This window comes from Gossypium raimondii, chromosome 8, assembly GCF_025698545.1.
Source record: "Gossypium raimondii isolate GPD5lz chromosome 8, ASM2569854v1, whole genome shotgun sequence".
Classification (NCBI taxonomy): domain Eukaryota; kingdom Viridiplantae; phylum Streptophyta; class Magnoliopsida; order Malvales; family Malvaceae; genus Gossypium; species Gossypium raimondii.
The window spans coordinates 41,980,917-42,006,800 of record NC_068572.1 but is presented as its reverse complement, the minus strand read 5'-3'; the positions used below and the strand labels follow the sequence as shown (position 1 = coordinate 42,006,800).

The 25,884-nt window shown below is 32.8% G+C and overlaps 2 protein-coding genes across 2 annotated transcripts; one reads left to right on the top strand and one right to left on the bottom strand.

Moving 5' to 3' along the window:
• Positions 1-3,814: 3,814 nt before the first annotated feature.
• LOC105791506 (hypothetical protein) lies at positions 3,815-7,736 on the bottom strand. The gene is made up of 11 exons (XM_012619586.2): positions 7,418-7,736; positions 7,141-7,320; positions 6,949-7,053; positions 6,666-6,771; positions 5,872-6,092; positions 5,686-5,762; positions 5,457-5,571; positions 5,210-5,335; positions 4,710-4,820; positions 4,519-4,626; positions 3,815-4,218 (listed from the first exon to the last, which is right to left on the bottom strand). Exons 1-11 carry the CDS (start codon positions 7,733-7,735, stop codon positions 3,985-3,987), a joined length of 1,701 nt encoding a protein of 566 aa, XP_012475040.1. The 5' UTR covers position 7,736; the 3' UTR covers positions 3,815-3,984.
• Positions 7,737-24,129: 16,393 nt separating this feature from the next.
• LOC105791507 (uncharacterized) lies at positions 24,130-25,422 on the top strand. Its single transcript, XM_012619587.2, has one exon. It carries the CDS (start codon positions 24,186-24,188, stop codon positions 25,098-25,100), a length of 915 nt encoding a protein of 304 aa, XP_012475041.1. The 5' UTR covers positions 24,130-24,185; the 3' UTR covers positions 25,101-25,422.
• Positions 25,423-25,884: the final 462 nt, after the last annotated feature.

Below are 25,884 nucleotides of genomic sequence, written 5' to 3'. Positions count from 1 at the left end.
CAAGCGACAAAGCACAATACATAAGATATAGGTGAGTGTCTGATAATGCTACAATCCTAGGCGCTATACAGGATGTCATTTCAGGTATCAGTGGGTCACCAAACACATGTGCTCCCACTTGTAAATAGGTAAAAAAATTTTGAAACTTGGATCAAGGTTTTTTTATGAAAATATGTTCTTACAAGTTTGTTTTATTTTTTAGATGGTATACTTGTCTGAGTATCGGGAAGTCGAAACCCTTGTTGTCTACTGACAAATGATCGAGACACACGTCGGGGAGGGGGTAATTTATTTTCATAAAATACAATTATATTACTGTCATGTAACTACTTTATTTATTTATGTTATTATAAGTATTTTAATCATGTTACTGTAACCATGTTATTAATTAAGCAATTCGTGTGGATGTCATATAGCGCGCTGGACGTTGTGTCTTTCATTCATCCGTCGACTATTGTCCATGCACTCGTGTTTTTCGTTAACACACCCATGTTGAAATTTTCAACAGTTGAGTGGTACAATAGGGATCAAGTGTTGCGTCAATTTGGGTGCTGTCAAGATATTCCGAATGTTCCACATAATTTTGTTTTTAAATATATGTATATTGATAAAAACGTACAATAATTTAATTCAAGTTCAAGTTCAAGTTCAAGGAATATATAAGAAAGTTCATTCATTTGGTATATTGATAAAAATGTACAAAATACATTTGAACATGGAATACATAAATTGACATTCCAATCGATTGTGACGAATGTCCCGAGTGGTAGTTTCGATGCGGGCAATTGCTTCGATTATGACATATTGTTCTACACATGACGCAATGTTTATAGTTGACCCTCTCCCTCATGTCCATGTCATTTCTTACCCAAGTGATGTGCGGACGACTTCTAGGCTTTCTACGTAGCCCAAAGTTTGAAACCAACTCGAAAGTTGGCGGAGGAACTTTCTATATCGACACATCCCACAATGTTGGGAACTCGTCTCCCCAAATACACAATGTGCGTTCCAATGTGCGCACCTCATCAATATATTTTTTGACATAGATCAACGCGTAGGACATGCTGTAACAATGTGGACACACGAGTATCGAAGTGTCTAGAACTTCCCACAGTCGCACCCCCCCGTTTCGAATATCAACTCCGTAGGACCTAGGCGGGATACTCGATCGATGACCGGTGATCTTTGTAACCCGAAAAGTTTCCAAATATTGAGAATATAATTCTACGTTCATTGTCCTCACTCTCCGGGTGTTAACCTCTATCGCCTTCCTAGCCTCTTTGATATATACGTATCCCACATTCATTTGATTTACTTGTTTCAACCCCATTCTTGGCATCAAGGTTGCCACGATTTCATGTTCCTTGACTCCACAATGGAAAATGCTATCGATAGCAAGTTCCAGTTCTCATCTTGTGCAAAAGCAATAAGGAGGATCTATATACATTTCTCGTACAGCTAGGTCTCATCTACCTGTACAAGCGGCTTACAATGAGGAAAAGCCCAATGAAAGGATTGAGTGTCCAAAATATTTGGTGGAAAGTTCTTTGCCCCAGATGTAGTTGGTCGTCCCGGTCGTAATAAGGTTGTGTCTATAACTCAAAGACAGTCCCTGGCACGTACTCTCGCATTGCAGCAATCCACCCCTGAAGTTCATTGTACGACACATCCCAATCTCCATACAGTTGATCCATGGTCATTCGTTTATCCAACCATGCCTTCCAGTATGACACTTGGTACTGGAACCGTTCTTGCAGTTCAGAAATCAACACCGATACAGGAATGGTGGGCATGTCTTTAACCATTGGTAGAATACAGTTGCACATGGTTTTCAAATCAAGTTTGAGGTGGTCCTGCATCATACGTACAAAAGTGCATATATGAGGTTCAACATATTTTCGTATCTCCCATAGTTAGGACCCCTAGATAAACACAACTCTTAGCCGTTACTTGCACCCTTTTGCCGACCTCCAACACTCACCAACATATATTGTCGATTTAGAGTCGTGACTTTATAGTCAACCAACACCTTCATACTATACCACTTGATGACAATGATGCAGTTGTCTTTGCTCACGAATCTTTGGCCTACGAACAACTCTTCCGATTCGGGATCTACCAACATCAGGTGAGTAGGTATTATGTTCGGGTATTTGGGGAACTCGAAAACATACGCCGTATCAGGATCAACGATCGATATGTGAGCCCCACGATTATTGCGTATAACTATGCCATGACTCGGGTTCCCCAATGAAATGGCGTAATCATTTTCATCATCTGTGCCTTCGTCGTCGGTATCATCCGAGACCTCATTTACATCAGGGTCACTAAAATCTTCACTTCCGTGATCAGAATGACAATTATTATTGGATCCATCTTCACCGTGCACATCGGTCTCAATCACAACTGGATGTATCTGTAAACGAACATGGTGTGGATTTTTAACCCAAGTCGATGTTGCTCCACCACCATACTGGTCTGCACATCCAACGTTCAAATCAATGTCAAAACCGTGCATAGACGATCTCATATTGAAAAACGTTCTAGGAACCTCTGTACACAGGTCTTCAACTCCATATTGTTGTCTTAACGAAGTTACATCTTCAATGGGATCCACATCCGCTAACTCAGCAAACAACTGAATCGGTTCAGTGTTCACTCTCTCTGTCGGGCAATACAGTGCGACCATTGTCTCTACATATTCATTGTCTAAAATTTCTATCTCATTAAATTTAATAGGATTTGACGAAACTGGAAATTTATAGAATAGTTTCGACATCCTCCTCCCATAACGTCGTCAAATTTTTGCACTGATCTTTTTATATCATCGACAGACACATTCTTATCGAACCTCATTCCTATTTTCTGGCGAGTTTCAAATATACAACTAGCAGTTATTTCTAAAATAACACCAACGAAATGAATAGCTGCAAAAAAATTGATTCTCTATTTTTTTTCTCTGAAACTGCCAAAAAAAATCTACTCTTCTCAAAAAACTTCAAAAAAAATATTTTTTTTCTTTTTTATTCAATTGAATGAACTCTGTTGTTTGATGTTTTTTTTTTTTTTTTGATGTGTAAGGTTTTGTCCCAAACCTGACACCGGCTTGACAACCTGCCACTAACGAGACCGCTCATGCACAGGTCACCATAAAATCAGGTTTTTTCAGTTTTTTTTCAGCTGCTTTAATAATTTTTAAACAAAAAACCTTAAAACTATTAATTACACCAGTACCACCTGACACGTTGACAGCACCATTAAAAAAATTTTTTTCAGATATTCATATAAAACTACAAGTGTTTTTTGGGCCAGTACATATCGATACTGCCAATTACTCAGCACCAAATAAAAATATTGATTTTTTTTAAAAATAATCATACTTTAATCATGAGTGGGAGGTGAGGGTGGTGTGGCTGGGCACTGATGACCACTATTTGATCTGCCTATTCTTATAAATAACCTATACCCATCCAATTTCAGTATATAATTATTATTCTTATATTATTTAATTAAAAATTTCAGTTATTCACATTAGATTGTAAAGTTCTTTTTAAGTTCGATAATAACCAGTACACAAGTGATTGTCCGAATTCTGGTCTGTTCTCTTAACAAGGGTATTTTTGCGATTTTTCCTTCCACTGTTCTGAACTTGCCCCCTAAGTTTTGCCAAAATTATCGTTACTCTTTTTCTTTCTTTTGACAATGCCACCGTCCATTCAGCTTCGTACGTTTCTCAATTTTGTTTTATGTGCTCCCCACTTTTCTGAATCGAATCTCTTTTACAAAAGAAAATTTTTAAAAAAACATAAATATCTCTGCTTGCGTAACCAAAATGATTTCTATTTGATTGTCTTGGTGCATGTACGTGGCTAAACATATACGAGGAAGAGAACTTTCCTGGGACTCTATATAAACACGTATGTATTTTTCCTTTTAAATGTGTAAACAGAACTTGTTTTCTGTGAAGCTATCACCAATTTTATTCTACAAGCTTTGCTTCGAACACCGTAATCTAACAGGTGAGAATACAGCAGTGAGTCGGGCATGATCAGAAAGGGAGTAGTTTTCAGGCCATATTCCCTTCTCCACTTCATGGGGGAAGAGAACTGCTTTCTTTACCGCAAAACCGATAGCTTCGTCTTCTGCAATGCCTTCATTCAAGTCCTCTAAGCTGCAGTCTTCATCCATATGTTGTAACCATGTAGCATCCCAAATTCTCTGCAAATACGTCAACCAAATTACTCCATATTTTCTAATGAGAAATGTCGCCATAAATGCTACATTGACTTAAAAGTTAATTTTTTGAGACTAAAGGTTACATCAGATATGTTGCCAAAACTACTTGTAGTGACAAGGGAACATGTGTCCAACCATATTATCAATATGCATGTGCTTTCTTATATTCCCTTTAGATCACCTATAGAAAAGGGTGCCTTAAAGTGAGTTACAGGCCATGCATAAAAGGCATCTCTGCTACTAGTAAAATGACCCAACTTTACAAACAAAAATGAAACACACCTTAAATTCTTCATAGTCTACAACACCGTTTCCATCAGCATCGGCTTGGACCCACAGATCTTTCGTCTCTTGGAAACTTAATCCATGAGAAAGACCAGTCAAATTTACCTGCACATAGTTCTGAAAAGTTGAGAATTTAACCAGTTACACTGTACATCAAGGGAACCTATCAAGGAAGTGAATGAAAGTACCTGTCTAAGCGCATCACAAAAGGCCGAGTAAGTTATATGGTTGCCGCTGCTGTCAGCCCTCAGAAAGGCAAAGGCATCATTTTCAGCCAATGAAACCTTTTTAAGTTGGTACTGTAACCAAGATGGTGGCAATTCAATTTCAGATGTGGAAGCATGATAACTGGTGATATTCATTGGCGAAAGGAAAGGTAAAACATACATTCCCAATCAGAGAGATGGCAACAAATTTCAAATTCCACAATCAGTCACCTTATGGTTTCCTCAATAAGTGAAGCCATAGGTCACAGATTTGAGAACTAGTTATAATGTGCAAGGTTTATCAGAATCTGAGCCAAGTATCAGATGTGGCCTGCCCTAATGTAGATGTTTGATGCCACGCTCTAAAGAGAGAGGAAGCATAAATTTGCCTACTGTAGTAAGAACTAAGCTATAATTTGAGTTAGAAATGCAGAATTTGGAACAATAAATTAACAGCTTAAAATGAAAAATGCAGAACTAACCTTTATTATGCCAAAAGCTGCTTCGGCCCAACTTATCTTCAACAGTTTTTGTGAGTTATGAGGATTACGAAGCCATATGAAATCGACACCACAGATGTTTCCCCTATGGTTTCGATGGCTAACCCACTGTGGGATATACGAGGAGTAAAGCCAACATTTTTTGTCAGTAAGCATTGCAGACTCCAAAAAGTTAGTGGTATACTGATGGAGAGATGCAGAAATAGAATCTGAAATTGAATATACTAACCTTGTGAGCATCTGCATCGCTGTCTGTGTATTCATGTGCAATATCATAAGATGAAACAAATCCCTGAGACCTGAGGAACTTGTAGACATGTCCACGCTTGCTTCCATTCCAGTCGCTGTGAATTTATAGCATTAAGACAAAAAAGAGAGAGACGAAGAAAAACAAAACAAGTTAGAATGCCTTTTACTGAGGAGATCATCAAAGCCATAAAACCAAAGATGTAACTAACCCGCAGAGTATGACTGGCATCTGGCTGAGTTTGTTTTCTCTCTGATATGTTTCCAGATATTGTAGTATTTGGTAAACCTAAGAAGAATATCAAAGCTAGAGATAAGTTAAGTCGGTAACATAAAAAAGAATGGAAAAAGAAAGTGGTGTGGCGCACTGACATATTTCAGAAGACGATAACATCTACCTGGTGCAGTCTCACAATGGATAAACTGGAATCATGAGGAAATAAAAGGTGGGTGTTTACAATGATAATTTCCTGTTGAACACTCTCATTCTGATTTATTGAGAAGGGTGCAACTGATTGAACATGCAACAATTGCGCAACACGGTCTCCAAAGTCATTGAAGAACAACTCTCTACGGTTTAAAACCTTGAAGTACTCCTTGTGTATAGCAGTCAACAAACCTGTTGAAGTAGTATAAACAAAAGTTCTCAAGCCTAAGACTAAAAAGGAGTTAAGAATCAAATAGAACCATAACAAAAAAAAAAATCAAGAACTTAAGTGATTGAGTTTAAATCTTGCAGGATGATCTACACACGTAATAAGGACTGTGAACAGCCTAAAAGATACGAGTTTGACCATCCTTTTCCCATATTGGTGGCAACTGAAACCATAGAGCAGAAGGGAAAATATGTGAACCATAATGGAAGGAGTTATACCCCCAAAGGTGAGAAAATGGTCATTCTTCTGCTTACCTTAATCTATAGGAGCCGATTGGAATGGAGATTTGCATACTGAAAGTGGAAAACAAGAAATGAACTTCCAAACTAAAGAACACCCAGCTGCATCAAACTATAGCTAATACTACAAAATTAGGGCTCAAACTCTCTAATTGTCAAATGATTTTGACTTGATTTAAGCTTAATTTACTTACTCGGGCGGACAGCAACACATAACATATCTATCTAAGTTACAAACAAAGTCTTAAAACCGGCCTCTAGTATGAGAATAAATAAGTAAAAAGGTGCGTTGTGTACCATCTCCTCTGTTGTTGGTTCTTGCAAGCTTGAAGGTATCATAGCCTGCAGCACCGAGGCTTTCTTCATACATATGCACCAGTTCTTCATTTCCAACCCAAAATTCCTAATCATTGAACGAAACAATTACCTAATTAGTGAAAGCTTATGTTATCAGAGTTGAAATTAAGGCTCTTCGCGGAAGGAAAGTGTCAACTCTTTACTAATACATGTTATGAAAGTCAAAACCAATGAAAGAATGAGAGAGGGAAACCAATAGAAGAAAAAGGGAAAAGAAACCCACCTGGAGACAGATAATGGAAGACCTTTCGTAAAGCAACCAATTTACAATCTTCTTATTTCTAGCTAACCAAAATGCTCTAAAATCACTCTCTCGTACGCTCTGGTTCTGTTCCATGAGAAAAACAAATCAATGAAAGGAGCAAAATTTACAAAGGTGCAGCGATATTAAAAGGGAAAAGAAAGAAGAAATCACCTGCTGGTCCAATCGCTTGTAAATAGGAGCTAGAATGTTGAAGGTGGTACAAGAAATGCAAGGCTCCCCCATTGTTGAACAAGCATGACCCGTTCTCGTTTCTTGAAAAGGAACAGATTTGCTTTCACTAGAATCCACATTAGCAATATCAGAGCCATTACAAAATCCTGCCAACAACACCTTTCACCCAAAACAGAGAAGGTTAGAATACAGTAAATTGAAAGATAATCAAGACCCAAAGTCTGAAACAAGAAAAAGAATCCAAATTTCAACCTACCATTTCAGAATTCTTGCCACTTTGATTGTGGTAAGCAATGAGAAAGAGGGAAATGAGAAAGGGAAGAAAGCAGAAAAAGAAAGCTTTGAAAAGGGTGGGTTTGTTGAAGTAAGAGTTAAGGGTTGGCCTTAGCTTAGGCTTGTGGACAGAGTTAGATGGAGGAGGAACTGTAATGTCTTGATTCATATGGTCGAGATTTTTTATTAAAATACAAGTTGATGGGTGAAATGATTGATTGAAGTCGGGGCAGGGAAAGGGAAGCGGAGGTCGTGTGTTTGTTCGGTGTATTAGGACAATGGGGTTCCAGTGTTTTCTCATGGTGAAAAGCTAGCACAGGTCCCTTACCAAGGTTTTATTTATTTTATTTTATTTTATTTTGGGTTGTATTCGTAGGTTTATTCGTTTTTATGAGGAAAATTTTATTGAAAATAGGATTCAAATTGGGTTTATAAATAAAACCCTTAGTAAAGATATTGATTAATGTTAGGGATGATAAAACCGTTAATCGAATTCGAATTAAATTAATATTAGTCGAATTTTTAAATTTTTAACAGTAAATTGAATTAAAATATTTTTTAAATTAATTGAATTAAAATTTATATGTTTTTTATCTTTTATTTGTCAAAACAAGTATAAAATACATAAAAGAAATAAATTGAAAATATTAATTTGACCGAATTAGCTAGATTAAAATTACATTTAATTTGTATTATTAATTATTAAGTTCGGTTAATTCGGTTTATTACCCGATTTCGAACAGATTTAACTTATAATTAAACTTCAAAAAAAATTATTAACCAACCTCTAACCGAGTTAGATCGATTAACCAGCCGATTAACCGAATTAGATCAATTTCATCGATTAATTCATTTTTAACCATAATTTAATCTCTAATTAAAGTTACCCTAAAAAGAAAGAAACATCTTGATTAAGTGTGGTTTTATAAGGTAAATGACATCAGCCTGATTGACAAAGTAAAATTATTAAATTTAAAAAATACATATATTATTTAAAATTTTAAAACATAACTTTCAATAAATAATTTATTTCTAATAAAAAACTAATCCACCTCTTTATCATCATCACCCACCTTCCTTTTAACTAGTAATATTCTTTAAATATAAAACTTACTAATTTATACTTGTCGGGATTAAGTAGTTCGAGAAAAATTTTTAAAGTGTTGTTTGTCGGATAATTAAATAAATTTCCAACAATGAAGGGTATTGTCCTCCAATGAGGGTTTTATATTCATATCACCACCAACAAAGCGCTCCCAACTCTATGAATCAGACCTCTTCAAGTAGCCTCTTAAGGCATATTGGATCTCAATAAAGTATGAAAGACAACTTTTTATCGGAGAATAATATCTTCTATTATTAAGGGTTTGATAAGTTGTTCAACAAATGACACTTCAAAATTTTTTCTAAATAAAGCAACCCTCAACACAATTATAATTTTTTTCATATTTTTATTTTAAACATATATATTTATAATAATTAATTTTTCACTGAAAGTACATAAGAGTAATATATAAAATAATAATTTTACTAATTATAATAGTCACATGTTTCTAATAATAATAATAATAATAATAATAATAGCAACTTAATTAATACTCTATCAACAATTAATTTTATATGTGAAGTGCGATGTATTTTTATAAAGAGAAGAGGAGGTTGCTTTTAGCCGTTTACCTGTTAGTTTGTATAGCCTTTATGCACATGATTGCCATGAATTCTTACTTAGTAATCATGTTAGTTTGATACTATATTTATCTCTTTTTTCTTTTCTTTTTTTGAAGATATTGGAGCTAAATATTTTTATCAATTTCTATATAAAATAAAAACTACTTTTTTATTATACTTGTTATGATACTTGTTATCATCTGCCCAAGACCCAAATAGGTTTGGGTCGGATGGGTCAATTTCCTCGAGCTCGCATATCGATTGAGTTCGCAGATCGAGCTCGCAGGATGGGTATCTATGTTCTCCTGCGAAATCACACATGAGATCGCGTGGGAAACTGCATAGCCACATGTTAAGTCTAGAGTAGGATATGTATTGATATGCATGGAACCTACATAATATATCATATCAATGAACAGTATCCATATAAATAGACAAACACCACCATTTAAGAAGGACAAAAAAATACTCGAAAGGTTACCCATTACTTAGTCGGAAAGTGTGGTCATGAAATAGGGATTAAGTGGAACATAATTGACTGGGTGGTAGAGTTGTGGAAACACTTGTTTCTTCCATATCTTGGACCTTAACTCCATGAAACAATATGCTACTGCTGAAACATTGAAGAATTGAAATCTTAGATCAAAACACTATGTATGGATGGTATGAACTGCTTAAACAATAATTCTTAAACAACGAACAACCAGAGCTATTACTCACTATATCAAAAAATTTCCATTAATGAAAGATGTAAATCTATTGGAAAATTAAAAATACGCATGTCGAATGAAATGGTTGTTGCTATATGCTCCAATAACTAATCATTGGTTTAACTGAATAACTAAATAAAATAGATAGATCTTTCTCTTCGTCTCAGGTCGATGGATCTTCTCAACTGGAAGATCCCTTATATGAATAATATATGAATAATACACATTCCAATTGACCGAACCTAATTCTATTCTAATTATTTTGTTCCGAAGTAAAGATATCCGAAAATACTATTCTAAAATTAAAATAGCTTTTTATGTTATATCATACCCCCATTTATATCAAACTGTTAGATTAGACGAACAATGTAACCTTTGGACGAGTGTAGCGTCAACTAGAGTTTTAAAAACTTGTAATGCACTATATATATTACTAGAAGTATCATTGTGAATAGAAAAAAAAAAAGTAAATGTTGCTGCGAAATCCATTTCAAAGTTCACGATAGGCGCAAAGCCCCTTAAAAATACTTTAGGAGGGAGAATTATGAATTTTAGGAGTCCAAAAAAATAATTTTATTATTATATTGAATTATAAATTTATAATTTTTAGAAGCGATTTTATTATTTTCGGAATAATTGTCAAGGGTTATTCTGCCTCTTTACATTTGCCTCTAATCTCACTCGTAATAAATTTAAAGTTGTTTTTGTTATTTAGCATAAAGCCTTGAGCATTATACGATACGTGCTGTAGGGATAACCCATTACTTTTTGGGTAGAATTGCCACATCATAAGCATTTTTCTTAACAAGAATTATTGCAGTAAGATAATAACTAGGAGGATTTAAAAAGCATTATGATATTAAGATTTCTAAAGATTAACTCCGAACCCCACTACTCGTCGTATTTGGTTTGATATGGCTACCGCGCATGACTTCGACAGTGAAGATGATATTAGAAGTTTTGAGCTAGAATTATTCTTGGGTTGAATGAATGGCTCATTTGATTCGATCAATATGGGTTTGGCTTAAGCAAAGATTTTTATTTCCGAGTTAGTTTGATATGGTATGAATTTACATTAAATAAATTTAAGTATATTTTTATTTAAATTTAATTATAAAATATATAAATATTATTTTAAATATATTTTAAAATAGTGAAGTAAACTATTTGAGCAAATCAAACTGGACTTAAGTTTAGGATTGGACTTATAATTTTTCTAAAAATTAAACTAGGATTTGGCCCGATCCATAAACACTTGTACTTTTGATTTGTGTTATGAACGGTAAAAAAGACCTTCAATAAAAAATTTAAAAAATTAATTAAGCTATCATGAAAAATTTGCACCTAATTAAAAAAAAATTAACGAAATCCTTGACTAATGTTAACCACCGCTAACTGTGACATTTTTTTTGGTGTGATCAACAGTCCAACCAAGTAGTGACCCAAGGCATGCCATGTGAGTCACATATTAATGTGACAATAAATATTTAAAAATAAAAAAATCCAAAATAAACAAATACATCTTTTAATAATTATTAAAATTAAACATCTAGCCAAATGTCCATATTGGTCGTATACGTAGTTCTTTAGATAATTACAAACAAAAAATAAAAATTATAAAAATATTTAGAAGTTATTAATAATTGTAAAATATTAAAATATTAAAATTAATAAGAATTACTTAAAATTTATTAAAATCACATTTATAATTAATTTAAACATATGGTTGTCTATGTTCAAATGATAACCATTTATCTAAGTTCATCTTCAACATGATTCTTTTGATAATTACTAAAAAATTACAAATACAAAAATATAAAATATAAAAAATTTATTAAAATTAATAAAGATCATTTAAATTTTATTAAAATAAATCTAGCGAGACTATAAAACTATTTTTTTTGGTGACATAAAAAGAGTATTGTAACGATGAAAATGTGCAAGTGTACACAATCGCAACAAGTAATAAAGTGACAAGTAAATGTCGAGTTATCGCACCCACAGAGACTGTATAAGAAAATATTTATGAAATGCAATTAAAAACACTTTGCTAAAGGAAAATCTTTTGTTTGAAAGAAAAGGTTCAATAAAATTAGATTTTAACTAAGAAAATGAACTAAGAAAATTAAAAGGTAAAAATTTCAAAGCTCGATTTCGAAAAATAAGTTTAATCAAAATGACATAATTGTGTTAGATCAATTACATTTCTTAACTTAATATTACTAAAACAATGTTCATGTTGTTACGAATAAGTTCACGGCAACTTGGTAATTTGTTAGCACATACAGACTTGCTAAATTAACTAATCTCTTGAACATATTACTATGCCAATTCAAACAATTAATCAGTTTTAATAAGCAAGTAAAAGATTAAGTGAAGTAACAATATATTCCTACGTTGAAACAGTTTAATCACACTAATCTTGCAAGTTATGCAATGCTAATGTACCTTTTAATACAATCGTTAATTTAACCCTCAGCTACCTTAGAAGATTAAACATGCACTGATTAAGTATTGTGTCAATTAATTACAATTTTAATACGATTAATAATTAATTCATTAGTCACCTTACAATTATAATGCAAGTATAACATAATCATGGTTTTACTTAATCAAACAATTTACCAAGGCCTATAACAGCACAAACATGATTTTAATAACTTAAGTAGACGAAATGCAATCAACCTAACACGAATTAAATTTAAGTCATGTTAATTAAATTTAGAATATCAACATAAAAAATATTCATAGACATGTTCATAACAACAACAAGGAAAGTTAACGAATATGAAACTAGAATCAAATCCAGTGTTTCTCTGAAGCCAAACTAGTTTGCTCTTCTCCTTCTCTGCTTATTCTGTTGACCCAAAGCTTCTATAAGCACTTGAATGCTGCTACCCAAGGTTGTTGAAAGGATCCTTTCCAAGAGAGAAATCGGCAAAGGAAAGTAAAAGGGAAAAATGGGAAACAAATAGGGGTTTTGGAAGGGAGAAAGTAAGTAAGAGAGAGAGAGAAAAGTGTGGAATGAGAGATATGATGAATGAAAAGGGGGAGAGGGCATTTATAGGTGGGATTGGCTGCTAAAAATAGCAAAAAATCAGCAGCCATACACCTCATTGGCTGGCCAGACATTGATGCAAAGTTTGAGTGTTTCAAACTTTGCTAAATTTAGCTTGGGGCATTTTTTAAAAGCACAAAAAGTGGAGGGATTTGAATGGATTTTTAAGGAAATTTGAGGGCTATTTTTGTAATTAATTAAATCAGCTAAATAAGTTGATTATGTCAGCTGATTGGGTCAGCTTATTGTGTCGGTTTTGAGCTACAAATTTCTTTATTGGGTCAGTCTTCAATGCTTAGCACATTAGGCCACTTTCTCCTTCAGGCTTTATATTAAAATTTAATCCAATTTAACTTGGATAAAAATTAAATATAAAGTATATAAATTATCATCATTTGGACTGACCTTGGCTGGAAAAATACTTAATCTTGCCCTTGGTTCACTCAATGCAAAAATTCATCTGACGGTTCAGGCCTTTCGAGGTGTCTGCCGAGCTAATTTTCACCTTTTGTGCAAAACTATCAAAAATAAGCCAAATTTGTAGAAATTTATTATAAAAATAATTAAAATTCAATATGTTAATAATTTAAGTTCAAATTAATTATTTTATAATTAAAGTATGAATTTTGACAAAATTTACTATAATTAAAGTCTATATATTTTTATGTTTCCACACCCCCAAACTTAATTCGTTACTCGTCCTGAGTAATGCACAAATTGTAAACAATTTCTTGGAAACACTTTTGAAAAATTCCTTCAGAAAACATTCTTTCCATAATTATGAATTTAGTATACTTATGCTCAAGAACAAAAATTTTGAGATTTATGCCACTTAAGTATACATATCTTTAAATTAATCTCAATTATTATTATGATAGAAAAATAGACTAAATGTTTTCTCAATAAAGACATGTTAAATCCTTACAAATTTTATTTTATTTCCTTATTTAGGATTAAGCTGCAATCATTAAGTTTAATTTATGTCTTCATATGTTGAACATATCAATTTCTCTCCACTAATGTGGGTAGCACAGAAACTTGAATCAATATGTCTTTTAAATAGGTTGTAACATGGCTGGGCTAGGGGTAGGTAAAAGATAGATAAATTTAGGCTAAAAACCCTAGACTCAGCTTGCGTCGGACCTTCAGAATAATTACCTTCAATACACCAACTCATTTTACTTTTACATGCTCTTTTGTACATCTATTTCTTTCGAGTACATATGCTCTCTCTTTTTTTAACATGAGCATTTTATTGTATGTACTACAATTTCTTTCAGCATTTCATACCTCTTTTCAACTCCCCCAAACTTATTTTCAAAGAACATTCTGGATAAACTGAGTATAGTGTTTGGGGCAATTTAAAGATAATTATGAGAGAAGTGATGGCTAAATATTGTAAAAGTTCATATAAGATTAGGCCGTATAGTCTCAAAGTTGGGTTTCAAAGGATAAAAATTCATTAAGGTTGGCTTGAAAGGCTCTAATGGTCCAAAGAAAAGTTTGCCTAAATCATTTTCAACATTCCATGCTTCCTAGGATTTCGCCTCAAGAAATTATTAAGTCAATTCTAGAGACTTAAACTTTCATGCACATTAAACTTTCGTGCATGCCCAGCTTTCCTAAGGAACTAAAAATTTTATGGTATGATTTACATGATTTATTAAGAGTGCATTCATGTCATAATTCAGCTAACATAACAATTATTGAAATAATAGAACTTTATTCATATTGAAGTTTACCATACTTAACAAAATTTCAAATTTTTGAACAAAATATAACCTAACTATAATCGAAAGAAAATTTTATTCTGAGAGGAAATAGTGAACAATGTCCTCATTATTAGAAGTGAATAGAAACTATACACTAGGTAGGATTCTAGAAAAGAGGAGGTGAGTCAATTTGACTGCTTAAGTACCAAGCTCTCTATTGATCCAATCCTAAACATGTACATATCTATTGCCATACTTCTAATTTTGTAACTTGTTCATTTTTATTTATGATTTCCACCTCTTATTTTATTATGCGAGAAATAAAAATCCTAATAGAACTTAATCCTAAAAACATTAAATATCCTAGGAAAGAAAATAAAATAAAGTAAAGATCCCCCCTTTTATTTATTTGCAGATACTTCAGAATTAGACTCATCTTTTGCTCCATTGTCTCTGTTTTTGAATGAATTGCTTCATTCCTTCTTCGATCTTGGACTCCATGGTTCAAATATAAAATCTGGAAATTCAAGCACAAAAATAAACGAGTCATGGAATATTTTCGTAAAAGCGATTTTCATTGAGTCATCCCGTATTTTTGAATATATCCAGTAAGCTTGTTGCTGCCATTGCATATGTTGCATTAGGTCCAGCAACTTTGACAGCTCATCACAAGGATTTGGGCGAGGTGATTGTGTTTTGAATGTTGAAGTTGTCATGTCAAGTTTGGTTATTGGTTCAATTGGTTCTACCTTATCAGGGATTTCAGCTAACTGCATTGGTTCGATCTCTGTGGGTTTTTCTTCCTCTTATTCAGGATCCTCACTCAATTCAACTTGTTACTCTAGAACAAAATCTTCGGCTACTCAATAGAGGTCTCAATCTGTGATTGTGCCTTAGGTATAACCTGCCTTCTTTACGTTTGCAAGAATTTTAGCTTTCAAGCACAAAATGGTTATCGTAAAGGGAAAGTATGCTGGGCCAAAACGTCTAGCGGCACAATTTCGAATTTATATCAGAATGAAGTTCCCCACATCAATGGTCTTTGCCGTTAAAATCAAGTATAACAAGACCATTCGCTCTAATGAAATTGTGGCCCTATGTGAAATAGGCATAAGGCTAAACCGAACAAAATAAAACTATACATTCACTAGTGGTGTCAAATATTCTTTGCAACAAGTGTAAGTTTCACGCTTTGACATTGTCCACTTAGAACCCGGAACTATAAGTTCCTTGAGAATTCTTGCAATATTTCAACCTCAATATTTCTCATCAAAGAAGAATATTTGTCGTCATCAAAATCAAGTAATTCAAAGAATTTATCAATAGCATTTGAGCTTATTGGTACCTTGATTCCTTGGACAGCAACTTCTGTTAATTCGTTGGAGGTCAAATTCGTATAAAATTCACGAACTAACTCCTCATTTGCACTAGGTCTTTTCTCACAAAACAACTCCTAATTGAGGGCTTCAGCAATTTGTCAAATACACACCATGAAATCAATATAGTTGCTCTATTTCAGTGTAAAGCCTTTTTTGGGAGCATTTGCTGATTTTTGAAGATGATATCGTATCTCACTTTGGCTTCTTCACAGTTAATTTTTTTTTTTGTGATTCTTCAACTTGGACAGAAGCACGAGTTCTTTTGCAAGGCATAATTAACCTGAACATAAGATGGAAACAAATATTTTCTCAAAAATTCAATTAGTATAAAATATTAATAATTCAATAAATTGAAAAATTAAATAATTAAATAAAATTGAAATTAGGAGAAAATTTTTCTTACCGCCTTTGTATAAAAACTAAAGACTCAAATAAAATAAATAAAAATTAAAGCAAAAGATTTTGATCGAGGGTTGGTTGGAAGGGTGATCGGTTGGTGGCTAAATGTGATGGAAGTGTGGTGTAAAGGTGACAAGGGGTGTGCGGTTTGTGCAAGGGTGCGCATGGCTTGAAGAAAGGAGCAGCAGCAAGGTTGAGGTACACAAAGGATTGTGGCCAGCAGTGACGTGTGAAGGCTGGAGCTTGTGTATCGGCTAGGGCTGTGAACAATGGCTTGCAGGATCAGCAATAGCAGCGCGCGAGCAGGGGCTAGTGCGCCAAGGACGAGCGATGGGCATGTGCAGCTACTAATGGTGTCTTTAATAGTTGTCGAATGGGAGCTGTGGCACTAGGAGGGTGGAGCTACTAAGGCCGACGGCGGGAAGGTTGTGTAAAAGGTTGGGTTGATGGATGGTGACTGATGTGAATGACGGATGAAGGTGGTGGTATTTAAAGTGATAGAGGGGAGGAGTTCAATTAGAATTCTTAGAACAAATTAACAATATGGAATTTTCAATCAGAATCATACTAACTCATAACCAAGCATCCTTGTATCCCTCTAATTATCTATATGGAATTTTCATTACTATTTATACCAAACCTTATCACATCCAAACAATACAAATATGCCCTCAATGGCACCTCAACAATCAAACAAACATGCATTTATTCATCCATTCCAACAATCTTACATTTAGTTCCATATAAATCATATAACATCTATATACCATTTCATTAAACATTAAATAACATGTTTACCATCACTTACTTAAGCACAAATAACCTTAAAATCAATTACTTGATTTAAGCATCAAACTTACCAAATATCACCTAAACATAACCTTACCATATCATGCATCATTCCACATTCAAGCATCAACCAAAACATATTATATAGCATGATACTTCCTCAACTATAACAAGACTAGACATATAATCCAAGCAACCGAACAAGCCATCAACCACATGACTAAAACCATTACATCTATACCTATATACTTAGTCTTCAAATACCATCAAGCCATAAAATGACCATTTTAAATATAAAACATCCTAGGTACATGTCAAGACCAAAAAGAACGATTCACCAACACTTGAGTTTGGGATTGCCACTAGATGCTGGAACGACAATCAAGTCTTTAAATACCTAACCTGCACATGGAAAAAAAATCACACGCTGAGTAACTCAGTGATATTTCTATAATTTGAACATTTAAATTAAACATAAATTATTAGGGTATACATCTAAAATATAAGATGACATGCATTATGAAAATTCGATTATGCTATTTTATACATTTCTAGTCCAAAACTAACACATTTCATCAATATTAAAACATGGCATTTACATTCCATATATAATTTGGTATTTCAAATCCATATATTAGCACATTCCATCTCAATTTCAAATTTCATGATTTCATTGAGCATAATCAATTTATATTGACCTCTTAATCCACTATTTCTTATTTCATTGCACAATCATTTCTATATTTCATTTCCTTTGCCATTTCGATATCACAAGCCTCGATTTATCATTTATTTCCCTATTAACATGACTCAGACAGATACACAGATCTAACCAACACACTAGTTTGGCACCGAGTGCCTCATCGGATAAATTCTAAACAAATAGTTGCGCCCAGCACTATTAACAAGTTTGACACCTACTGTCTCATCGGTTAAATCGAAACAAATTGGCACCTAGTGCCTCATTGACTCGTAGTCAAAGTAACCCTAACCTCTTTTTATCTTATGGCATGCCAACTATATCTGACTTTGCTCGAACAGTTAATAGTGTTTTCTTTTCATACTTCAATACTAACCAATGTCTCAATTTCACATTTACTCTCAATATGTATATACTTATTCAACATAATAATAGCCATGATTATCCCAAAACATATTCAGTTCATACATTTATAAAAATACATACATTTCTCGAATATATGCAATTTAATTCTCATAATCATCAAGTGATTCTAACAAGCCCAATTGAACAAGAAATCTCACCTCATATTCTTACCATGAACAAACAAATCAATATGCAACAATTTATAAGTTAGTTCTGATTATAGAAACACAAATCGTAAACTCGAAGCTATTTATCGACAACTTTGCCTTTACCTTTCTTTTTCGAGGAATCCAAGTCGACGTTAGCTACGGATTAAAACAAACATAATAAATTATCAATATATAGCAAATTCTACATTCAATGACTAAATTATGCAACTTTTACATTTTATTCAATTTAGTCCCTAAAATCATGACTAACATAACTTTAACAATCAACCCCACTTTTAGTACTAATTTCACTCTAGGCCTAATTTAACTCCCTAATTCTCATTTATACCCTAAAATTTCAAATTTTATGCAATTTGATCCCTATTACAAAAAATCATCAATGGACTTAAAAATTAGGCCTTTTTCAATACTAAACTTAAAATCTATCAAATTAGTCCCTAAAACTTTAACTATTTAACCATAAAAATTACATAACCAGTTTTTGGATTAAAGTTGAAAATCCCCTAGGAGAAACGTTTTCTTTCTTTTCTTCTCCCCTCACGGTTGTATGAACAAAAATGGGAAAAAAATATGTTCTTCTTTGTTTAATCTCACTTACCTATTTATTTTTTTATCATATTTTTATTCGTTTCATTATAATAACTAATGTTTAATATAATATAAACATACCTATTACTTAATTGATCGTTCATTTAATCACATAACTAAGGTATATTTCCTATTTAAGCCCCTTACACTAATTTTTAATTATAAATCCTTAACAATTCACACTTTTATCACTTACACGATTTAGTCCCTATATGCTAATTAAGCCCTAATTTGATAAAATTACCCGACCAAAATTCAATTCACTTCTAGCATAACTCCATAAATATTAATAAAATATTTATGAGTTTGGTTTACAGAAACAAGATTTTGAAACCACACTTTCCGACACCATTGATTTCTAGGTTGTTACAGTATGTATATTTGGTATGGAATCTGATAAGTTCAAGTATGTGATTAGTGGTGTATGAATACTGTGATGTTGAAAGTATGGTTGTATATGTTTGTTTGGAATGTAAGGTGGGAATGTGTGTTCTTTAGGGTGTGTGTTATGGAATTAGAGTATTGAGTTTAGATTGTATGAATGCTTGAAGAATCCGTAAAGTAAGTCTGTGTCTAGTTACCGCGGTGGTATATGATGAAGTCCGTGGGGACAGAAAACACAAACTCAGATATAAAAATCTAATGGAAATTCCATGGCCATGGCAATCTCTAAAAAAGAAACTAAGGACGACGTATGTTGCCGGAGGTTCTCTGCATGTCTCAAAGCAATGATGGGCAAATCTCTTCTGATGTGAGTTTAGGCAAATCCATGTTGCAAACACGACAATCTTGAAATGACTAGGTGACATTTTGTAAGCCTTTGTGACGAACTCTGAAAGAATAGGCTTTGTGGCGAACTCTGAAAGAACTGCCTTTGTGGCATACCTAGATTTGGAAACTCTATTGCGTGTTCTATATGATTCTTTAAATTACTAAGTAAAAGCAGTATGGTATAAGAGATCTATTAGTTACATGGTAAGTACTATATAATGCTAATATTTGACTAAATTTAGTGAAATAAAAAGATACAAAGAGGAAATGAGATAATATTGAAAAGATTATTCTAATTAAAGGTTTGTATCTATATGATTGAAGATTGTATCTGCCAACTGTGTATGTGCACATTCATGATAGCTGATTGTGCATTGGTACTGGGTTGATTATGCACATGTAATAATACTTTGAGTTGCTTGGATCTCTAAAGAGGAAATTGATTCGGATATATGAATGTTCAGATTGAAGAATATACGTAAAGAATCAAAGTCATCGAGGGGAAAAAAATGAATTCAGAGTAAAGTATGGTAACTTACTAAGGTAAATGGTGTTTTTCTCACTAGGTTCTTATGAACTTATCTATGTGTATGTTTGTTTCATGTTAGTATGTTGAGAGACTGCGCTAGGAGGGACGATGCCAGGACTACACCAATGAGGTGGCGTATCGAGTTATTATGCATACAAAGCACATTTGATGGCGTATAAGAATAAATAGTATTGTATATTTGTCTATATTTAGGATAATTGTAATAAGTTATGATATTAGATGATAACTTTTGTAATTAAATTACTCTACATATCTTTGTATATGTCATTGTTGTTTTTATGATCAATCAAATTTGTAATTAAACGTGGTTTGTAATAATAGTATAAATTTATGTCTGTATTCATGTGATAACACCCGAGATTTGGATCCGGTGAATTGGATCAGGTTGAGGGTGTTACAAATATGATTTAGAAATATTTTTTAATTTTTTTTGGAACCATGACATATGATTTGATGGTATTTAAAGATGTTCTAGAGTATTTTTGAAATCTTTTGGGGATAATCAGTTAGTAACGTTGCGACCATGAAGTTGCAACGTTGCGACTTTGGTGCTCAACATCGCTACTACATATTTCTTACGTCGCAACGTCATAAGTACCACGTCGCGACTTCACATCTGTTTCAACATTGCACTACTTTAAGTTGTTTTAACCATCTAAGGTCCGTTTTAAGTTTTGACCACCCTTGATCCACTCCATATCAATTCCAAATGATTTTTAAATTGTTTTTAAAAATTCCAATATGTCTAAAACATAATTGAATTAATTTACAAAAAGAAATTGAATTTTAGCTCTTAAATAGATTTTAAGATTTTGTATTCGTACATGCTCTGGCGGCATCTCCCATTCTACCCACTATTGGGACGGATGAGGGTTGTTACATGAACTTGGACAACTTGTGGTCTAGGTGTATTTGAAATTTTTAATACTAATTTTTAACTAATTTTAAGTAATTTTTAATAATTTGCCTCAAATTACACTTTAGTCATTTATGTTTGAAATGTTACGTTTTAGTCACTTATGTTATCATTTTGTTACGAAGTGGTCACTCTACCGCTGAAATCCGTTACCTCCCTAATGGCAGTCCTACGTGACAGTCCAAATGGGTTTTAAATGCCAACTTGGATGTCCAGTTGCTGAGATAAAAATAGATTTTTAATTAAATAAAATTTAATTTGGACTACCACGTAGAACATCCAAGTTGGCAATTAAAACCCATCTGGACTGCCACGTAGGACCACCATTAGGGAGGTAACGGAGCTTAATGGTAGAGTGACCACTTCTTAATAAAACGATAACGTAAGTGACTAAAACGTAACATTTCAAACATAAGTGACTAAAATGTAATCTGAGACAAACAAAAGTGACTATTTTTGTAGTTTACCCTAAAAATTTTTATATGAAGATTATCTAAAAAATATACATATATGAAAATAATATATATTTTAATTAGTATAAATATTTTAACAGTTAAACTACTAAAATAGTCACTTTTGCTTGCCTTAGATTACATTTTAGTCACTTATGTTTAAAAAGTTACATTTTAGTTACTTACATTATCGTGTTGTAACATTTTAGTCATTGAGCCGTTAATTGTCGTTAACGATTGTAACATTAAGCTAACATGACAAGTTAAATAATCATTTCAAACAGAAATTTTAGGTTAAATTTTACAATTGGTCCCTATATTTTTTCATTTTGAGAAATTTATTTTTTTATTTTATGTTCTTTTAACTTTTTTCATTCTCTTCGTATCTCCTCTGTTTTTCTCCTTCTTCATTTCTTTTAATGTAATTTTTCTATGATTTTCATTTGTTAAAACTAGTCCACAAGCTCACCTCACTCGAAAAAATTAAATTGTTCAAAAAATAAAAGTATAGGGACTATTTTTAACAAATGGAAAACATAGAAAAACTATGTTAAAAATGGAAAATAGGGGAAAACAGAGGGAGAAGAAGAGAATGGAAAATAAAGAAGAAAAAAAAAAGGAAAGTTAAAATAACATAAAAGGAAAAAAATAAATTGCTCAAAACAAAAAAGATATGAGGACCGATTGTATAAATTAACCTAAATTTTTATTTGAAATGATTATTTAACGTGCCACGTCAGCTTATCATTACACTGTTAACGGCAATTAACGACTTCAGTGAGTGACTAAAACGTAACATTTCAAACATAAATAACTAAAATGTAACTTAAGGTAAACAAAAGTGACTATTTTAATAGTTTACCCTATTTTAAATGTAAAATTATTATATATTAGAGTAAAATATTTTATAATCAATCAAATATCAAATTGAGAAAATGAATGTTAGAATCAATACACTATAATTGATAAAAGTGGATACTTGAAAATAGATGATATTTTAAAAAATTATTATACAAATATAATCATTATCAAGAAGTTAAAATACTATTAAAGAATCGATACACTATAATCTTCCGTTGACTTACGACATTAATTTAATTAGAAGCCTAAGTAATAGTATAGATATACAACGATAGTATCAATAAAATGTGCATAATAAAATTAAAATGTATATAACATTAAAATAAAATTTTGGTTAAGTGGTAAATTTAAGGTTTTGCTAATCCAATTAACATGGATTTAAATCTCACCACAATTATATTTTTATTTTTAAAATAAAAATATTAAAGTACCCTCAAATAATATAATTTATTTTAAATAAGAAAAATATTAAAGTAATTTTCCTAATTAAATTGGACTCGATTAATGAATAACACTAACTTAATATATGTCTTTACAATATAAATATATAACTACATACCGACGTAAATAAAATCCACAAAATGTACATAAGCCAAAATCCAAAAATAAAAGCATAATAACTTATTTGACCTTTCAATTTTACATAAAAAGTTATTTTAGTTCTCCATTTAACTTTTCATTTTTTAGCACTTAAATTTATATTTTTGTCAAATCACCCAAAATAGATGAAAAATTTAACGTTTTTAACTTTCCGACATTTCATCAATATTTTTCTTACCTAGGCATTTAATTAATTTTTAAAATTTTAAAATTCAAAAAATATAAAAATTATTTTTAAAAATAAGAATTATTAAACGTCAATAAAGTTAATAAACGTTAACTTATCAATCCATTTTGGGGTGATTTGATAAAAATTAAAAATATAAGTACTAAAAGAAAAAGGAATTAAACAAAAAGTTAAAATAACTTTTTTATAAAGTTGTGGGCAAAAAAATTATTTTGTCAAAAAATAAAACTTAAACTCACACGGCAGTGGCACTCGTATATTGTTAATGGGTCATAAAATCAGTAACAATCAGTCACCCGCTCGTGACTCCAAAGCATTTCTTGAGACCCAAGTTGCTTCAAAACCTCTCATCCCTAAGTTGATGAATGCCTACCAAACCTCCCTTCTCCAAATATATTCTAATTATCTAAATTACGACCATCCCCTCGTATTTTTTTTTTATATATATACAACTTTTTCAAAAACTGTTATTATTTCCAAAACCTTCAACTTATTTGGAGGTCCCCAAAAATGGTATGCACCCTTAATATATATACCCACACTTCCCAAGGTTCAGGACAAAGCATTTGAATTAAATAAAACTTGGGAATTTTGATATACTGAAAGGATACCAATATTTCCTATAAAAGAGATTACCAATGTTATAAAAGAATATAAAAGATAGATAGATAGAACTTCATCATCCAATTTCACCAACCTTAAAGCATCCCAACAGATAGAGGGTCTATTATCTTCTTCATCAAAAGACAGCAACTGCATTTTTTGCTTTTACTTAAAGTCATATAAAATAAAGTCCCTGCAAAAGAACAAAAGAGAAAAAATGGAATGCAAACAACATGATAGAGAGCCAAACTCTGCATCCAGCATTTCAACCGGGATGGGACCTGGAAGATATCCGCTTGGCCTTCTTCAAATGCACCCGATGGCAAGTAGAAGAAACTCTGGATCCAATCAACTGCCCCTTCCATTACTTTTGTGACAGCGTTTATCCCGGCCATTACCCGCAGGTCGTCGACATTCTCGTTCTTCTCCTCGCCACTGCTTCGTACCTTGCAACACTGGTCATCATGTTGATAGATATATCGAGAAGAGGGCGGCCTTGCTTGAGTCAGTCCAAGAGGTTGTTTCTGCCATCAGGTCCACTGTCACTCCCCTTAATCCTATTGGCATTAGCCAAGGGCTCGCGTATCAACATCTTATACCCTTTCTCCTGCATTGCTCCGGCAATTCTTCAACTGGTTCAAATTTCGTCTCTTGCGTTCGACAATGGAGTGGATAAGGACCCTAGGTACGCATTCTTGGAAGCTTCCACCATTTCGGGGATTCTGCATGCGAGTGTATACCTGGATTCCATCATCCTACCTTACTATACCGGTATCGATGCTCTGGCGTCGTCGACGTTTTCCGGTGAGTGCCTATCTTGCATGTGCCGTAAACAGGTTTTGGTTGCAGGGGGGAAGTTGATCTCTTACAGGGGATTATCAGTTACTACATTTTGTGTGATGGGGGGTTTGTGTTTAAGGATCGTTTGCAGACTGTCAACGGAGAACAAAGCAAAAACCTTAACTATCAAGTCCCTCTTGGAGAGTTTAGCTTGGATCTTGATCACCAAAGATTGCGTCTATCTGGTGGCGAACACTCCGGCAGAACAACCGCTGCTTCAAGCTGCTGCTTTTGGTGGCATACTGCTATTAATTTGCCTTCATGGACTCAAGGTGTTATGCATTCGAATTACGCAATCGCACCGGTGAGGTTGAAATGATGTGTACGGTAGATGAGTGTGGGGTCTTAATATCATTACCACCCGTAGAAGCAGCTGCATTGAGTGTACATGGTTGAGATTTGCTCAAAGACACCATCTAAGTTGTATAGGAAGACCAAATGTACAGTTGAATTCACATCATCGTCTCATTGTAGAACGAATTAGCTGATTGTTTGGCCCTCAAATTACTATTGTTAATGGTATGAATGAGGGTGCCAACCCCTTTTTTTTTCTGGATCTGTAATTGATTGTGTAATTTCTTTTCGGATTTAAGCAGGGGAAATGTGGAAATGGTGCGACTAATTGTTCCCTATGTATCTACCAATATCATAGACTTGGAATAAGAACAAATATAAGACAAAGGGAATAACAGATTAAATAGATTGTTCCATATCTACCTACCAATATCATACAAGCATTAAAATCAAATAAATAGACAAAACCAATTCAATCAATTTACGATTTATAGGTTAATAGATTTAACTACTCCTAATTAATTTTTAATCTAACCAATTAATCTAGTCTAATTCAAACAACACCTATTAATATTCACTTAAATTGTAATAATAATTCAATGAACTCTTAAATTTATTTGATATATACCCAATTGAATCTGAAATTAGCTAAGCCCAAATCTATTTCAAATGGGCTCACATCTATATTTTATAAAGATTGAATTTTGTTATGAGTCCTCATACTATTGATCCTTTTAATCCTATATTTTTGAATTGATCAACTTAGTTCATGTACTTTTCAAATTTTAACATTTTACT

Coding starts and splice junctions, on each gene's coding strand:
- LOC105791506 (XM_012619586.2), bottom strand. CDS start 7,735: ATGAGAAAACACTGGAACCCCATTGTCCTAATACACCGAACAAACACA. Junction 6,093..6,665: donor AACCAACAACAGAGGAGATG/GTACACAACGCA, acceptor CTACTTCAACAG/GTTTGTTGACTGCTATACAC. Junction 4,219..4,518: donor TAGACTATGAAGAATTTAAG/GTGTGTTTCATT, acceptor ACGTATTTGCAG/AGAATTTGGGATGCTACATG.
- LOC105791507 (XM_012619587.2), top strand. CDS start 24,186: ATGATAGAGAGCCAAACTCTGCATCCAGCATTTCAACCGGGATGGGAC.